The sequence below is a fragment of the Medicago sativa genome, chromosome 3, assembly GCF_051527215.1.
Source record: "Medicago sativa cultivar Bolivia chromosome 3, Bolivia_mono, whole genome shotgun sequence".
Taxonomy (NCBI): domain Eukaryota; kingdom Viridiplantae; phylum Streptophyta; class Magnoliopsida; order Fabales; family Fabaceae; genus Medicago; species Medicago sativa.
This window is the reverse complement of record NC_140751.1, coordinates 93,084,765-93,089,775: the sequence shown is the minus strand read 5'-3', so window position 1 is coordinate 93,089,775 and position 5,011 is coordinate 93,084,765. Positions and strand designations below refer to the sequence as shown.

Genomic DNA, 5,011 nt, shown 5'->3' with positions numbered 1-5,011 from the left:
CTACGTGATTTTGATCCTTCACGGGTACGTAGGCAGAGGACACTCGTCCTTCCAAATCAATAAAATGTAGATAATTAGGTCTTCCTTTTTTTAATCATTTCAAATTCTTTTTTTAAAGAAAATAAGCAAGTTATATCACATTAATTAAATAAAATCAAGAGGTTCCCGTAGAGTACTACGGACATAAAGGGTGCTAACACTTTCCCTTTATGTAACCAACCCCCGAACCCAAAATCTTTCAAAATGGGGGTGTTTGAACTTTTTTCCCCTTTTCTTAAAAATTAAATGTTCAGTCGTGAAATAAATTTAGTGAGTCAAAAGCTAATCAAATAGCCTTGATCTCCGAAAAATGACGCGACATTATTACTTTAAATGAATTGATCACAATGTATTTTTTTTTAAGTTTAAAAGTTTGAACCCTGATCAAGGGTTTCCGCAACCTTGATCTATGGTTCTACGCAATTGCGACTTGCTTCCAAAAAAAGAGCGCAACGTGCTCACCCGTCTGTATGCACGGGTATCATGCTAGAGCATTTGATTCAGCTCTTGTAACCCATATAGAAAGAGATGTTCTTAGAACAACTAGTAATGATATAATTTTAGTCATTTTTCAACAAATGGGAAATATATATATATATATTTTTTGTAATTTTGGTTGCTACAACTATTTTTAATATAACTTCTTATTAAATTTAGTATTATTTAATTATTTGACAAAAAAAATTTGCCTCCGTGATATTGTGAGGCCAGATCTGCCCTTGAAACAGCGGAGTAAAGGGGGAAAGTTTATTTATGAAATAAAAGAATGTTGGGACAAGATTGTAACTAGATTATTAATATGTTTCATTACATTCCATAAACCCCAAAATTGAGGGGAATTGAAAATTGGATGAATGATTGATATTAAATGGAATGAGTTCCATCACACTCTATTTCATTCATTTTTAACAAAACAAAACAATGTAATTTGGCTCTACCTCACTCTTTTACATTTTATTCCACCACTTTAATGTCAATCCAAACATAGTCTAAGAGAAAAGATTCAAATACGTGAAAAACTTGTGAGGAGTTCCATTACCATTAATTTTTATACATACACAAATAACTTTATTTTTTTTTTCCACAAAGAAACTTATCTTATTTCATTCCTCAACATAGTAAAAATATAAGATGGAATCAAATCAAATATTTAATGAAGAGCATACAATTTTGACACCCTTGCTACATTATGGGCGACAAAATAAAAAATAACTTGTTGTGACGTTTTCATAGGTCATTTTTTTTACTAATTTAACAAGAGTGGTGCCATTTAATGGGGAAGAAAACATCGCAAACTTATCACAAATTATGTGGAACCGTCATATCTAGGCATTTAATTAATACAATACATGGGTAGTTGACAAATAAGTTGGATAAAGGAATTAGTTTGTAAGGTCGTGATGTTCTCGGAAAATTGTTTCTTGGGGCATTTCCGTTTTAATAAACTCTCTAAATATTTTTTGAACCAAATAAACTCTCTTTAATAAACAAGTCTAATTAATTTATTTATATAAATAGACTAAACATGAGAAATTTACAACCATTTATCAAATCCAGACAAGTAGCTGGTTTAGAGATTAAAATTTTCGTTCAAATAAAAAAGAAGATTAAAATTTAGTTTATTTGATACAAAGAATAACATAAGTTAAATATTTTTATTAATAATGAATTAATAGGAAAAATACGTACACCTTTTCTTTATATCCATTGCTTTTCTTTACATCCATTGAATCCAACACAAATTATAAATACAAAAAATAAATGAAATAGTCAAATAATTCTATTAAGTCCCAAAACTAGCTTAAGGACAAAAACTAATTAAGAGTATTCATGAACAACGAGTGGGTGGATTTGTGTCTATATCAAGGTCTTGTTAGTGTGAGGGGATGTCAATTCTCGAAGCTTCCTCTCTTGTGATAGTATTTTTGCAAACCTGCATGCATTAATGTTGATATTTAGCTAATGAAAATACATATATAAAATTTTCTACATTTTTTTTGAGGAAAAGTTCTACAATTTTGTTGTTGACCATAAATATAATCATTGAATGACCATAATATACCTTTTGAGAGCTTCTTGGTTGGTCTCCCCATTTTCAATAGGCTCAAACATACCATTCTCTAAATTAACCTTAGATACTGGTTTCTTCAATAATCTTTCTCCAATTTGGCAAAGTTTATCTAAATTCTCTTTTGTGGAAATATCAACTGAAGAATCTGTACCGGTCAATGTATCATCCTGCATTTTTATACGATATGAGAATTGAGAAATGGAAATTGCTTATATATAATTTATGAAATGATCTAATTATTAAAATATTTGTATTACCTGTATCCTAAGGTAATTATCTTGACAATTAAGTGCTTGAGTAACAGTAGCAAGATGGAAATCAACCATATCTCCAGAGGATTGACTAAAGATATCAATTAAGGGAGTTGAACCACCGTGGGTTAACCAATCCAAAAGACCCCATTTTGCTGCCAGTTTTGAATCAAACTTTTGTTCATTCTTTGGTGTTCCAGTGCCCAATGAGATTATTAGAAAACGGCTATATTCCATGGGTTTGATGGCATAAAAGTCATTATTCTCATTAATTATCTGCGTCGTTACTTCATTCACAGCTACTAAAGCCTAGAACATTGATCATCACCAAAAACAAATAAAACTAATTAGTAACATTTATTATGATATTATATGCAAGTTTAATTTTAAAATATAATTAGTCATTTTCAATATACCGGATTATTTGCACAAACACCGCCATCAATGAGGTTGAACTCACGTACGTTCCCTTCTGTATCTTGGTTCTTGAAGTTGTAACCAGGAAGATAAGTAGGAGCAGCAGAGGTACTGATGCATATGTCCGAGAGTCGAGCATCCATGCAAGGGGCTTTCTTGATCTTATAAGATGAGAAAATAATTGGCTGTGATGTCTTTATGTCAAACGTGGGGATCACAATATTGGTGAGTGTCTCATGCACACGAGTTTCCCCAAGCTTCTCCCTAACCACACTGTGTAGGTATTTCCCATCGTATTTTGGTCCCGTTAATAATTTGAACAATTTCCCCATCGGTCCCAGCAAGTGCCTGCATAAGTTCAACCGTTAATACAAATTATATTTATCAGATACATAAGTTATTCAATGAACTTAATGTGGCTGCATAAGTGCAATTGGTTTAAACAGACAAAGATATATATATATATATATATATATATATATAGACACACACACACACACACGTACTTTTGTTGTGGGAAAATCTTTGGACAATGTTCCAAGTAAAAGGGCTTGATATCCTTGGCAGCAAAAAGTGGACGTTGTTTATCATTTGGAGCACTTAACATGGCAGTTACAAGACCACCTGTACTTGTTCCTGTAATCACATCAAAGTAATCTGCAAGCCTAGCAGATTCACCGTCTAATTCTTGAAGTTGCGATTCAAGGAACTCGAGAATAGTTGCGGGAATAATGCCCCTAATACCACCACCGTCGATGCTTAGAATAGTCACTAAGTTTCCATAGGTGGGAGGCTGAATTTGTAGAAGTGATGATTGTGTTCTCTCCATTATGGAATCAAATATATGTTTGGGAATTAAGTTGAAGTTTGTATGTATATGTTTTGTTTGAAGATGTGATTGTTATGAGCAATGCAAAAGAAATAAAAAAGCTTATGAATGAATATTAATGAATTGTTTGCACAAATAGAAGAGCTAGAACTTAACTTGAGAGTATATGAAAAGAGAAATATTGAACAAAAGCAGGCTAGAATTGAAAGTATTTTAGGTTGTTGTGATGATTGCATTCCTTAAAGTTCTATTTATAGGAGATTTTAGATTGCATGCGATCAAGGAGTATGGGTATATGTTACCTAGTCAGGTAAAAGTGTTGAATGCTTACCAAGTCCAGTAGCAATCAATTGGCCACGTACGCGTTGAATATTCTGCCTTGGCGGTAGTAAGTAAGGGCAAACAATAAATGGAATAATCAAGCCCTACCTAGACTTTTACCTTTCTTTCCAAACGAATAATTTCTACGAAGGTGGGGTTCACAAATGAGTGGTCATTTTGGAGAGAACAAATATAAATCAGTCTTTGTCAAAAAAAAAAAAAAAAAAAAAATATATATATATATATATATATATATATATATATATATATATATATATAAAACAGTCAACCTGCTATTTTATATATTAAAAATCATAGCAATTTGGAGCTTTCTTTGAAAAAACGTTCGTTGTTTTTTTGGATGGCGGTTAAGGTATAAAAAAAGTACGACTTACATTCCCCGCATTTGGGATATATCCTGAATATACATTGACGATCATTATTAAGATCGTACAGTTGGAAATTTAAGTTTGATATTTTCTATTTAAAAAAAAAATAAAAAAAACTTTTTTTTTAATTGTTACGTCTAAATTCAACTGTTGTCAATGAATGTATATCTCAAGTTCTCAACTACAAAGATATTTATTCAACATTTTTTTGTGTGTTAACAGCCATTCCAATTTTAGGGTAATTTGAAGTTTGGCGAACTTCATCAAACAATTCTTTTTAAAAAAAGTTTAAGAACCACTTAAGTTTAATCATTTGATTAAATCATTTTCTAGTTTAAGTTAAAACAACTCCTTGGAGAGCTTGGAATGCACCTAGGAGCAACAACAATAGCCAAAGCCAAGACTTTGTCACTATTTTTCTACCAAATGTTAATCACTCGGACTTCAATTTCAATAGATAATTCATCTACAAAACACCACCGAACAAGACTAATTGTTTTTACACTAATTAGTGTATCACTTTTTTAGGGTAATAATTAGTGTATCATGATATTAAAGATATTATGCTTTTTCTGAAAATGGTAAAACGACGTATTAGAGGGAAACAAAAAAAAATCGAAGAACAGTTCAACTCAAATAGAAAAGAGCCATCAAAATAAAAACAAGGAACCTCTATTAGATTGTATTCTAAGAG

General features: G+C 31.4%; 1 protein-coding gene across 1 annotated transcript; it reads right to left on the bottom strand.

The window, feature by feature from the left end:
• Window positions 1-1,675: 1,675 nt before the first annotated feature.
• LOC146942057 (patatin-like protein 2) lies at window positions 1,676-3,835 on the bottom strand. The gene is made up of 5 exons (XM_085756015.1): window positions 3,285-3,835; window positions 2,778-3,126; window positions 2,368-2,670; window positions 2,102-2,277; window positions 1,676-1,972 (listed from the first exon to the last, which is right to left on the bottom strand). Exons 1-5 carry the CDS (start codon window positions 3,605-3,607, stop codon window positions 1,897-1,899), a joined length of 1,227 nt encoding a protein of 408 aa, XP_085612141.1. The 5' UTR covers window positions 3,608-3,835; the 3' UTR covers window positions 1,676-1,896.
• Between the last annotated feature and the right edge of the window lie 1,176 nt (window positions 3,836-5,011).

What these genes read in the sequence shown, in the direction of transcription:
- LOC146942057 (XM_085756015.1), bottom strand. Translation starts at nt 3,607, where the DNA reads ATGGAGAGAACACAATCATCACTTCTACAAATTCAGCCTCCCACCTAT. An exon ending in AAGATTTTCCCACAACAAAA is followed by an intron (nt 3,127 to 3,284) that starts GTACGTGTGTGT and finishes GAACTTATGCAG; the next exon opens with GCACTTGCTGGGACCGATGG. An exon ending in AACCAAGAAGCTCTCAAAAG is followed by an intron (nt 1,973 to 2,101) that starts GTATATTATGGT and finishes TAATGCATGCAG; the next exon opens with GTTTGCAAAAATACTATCAC.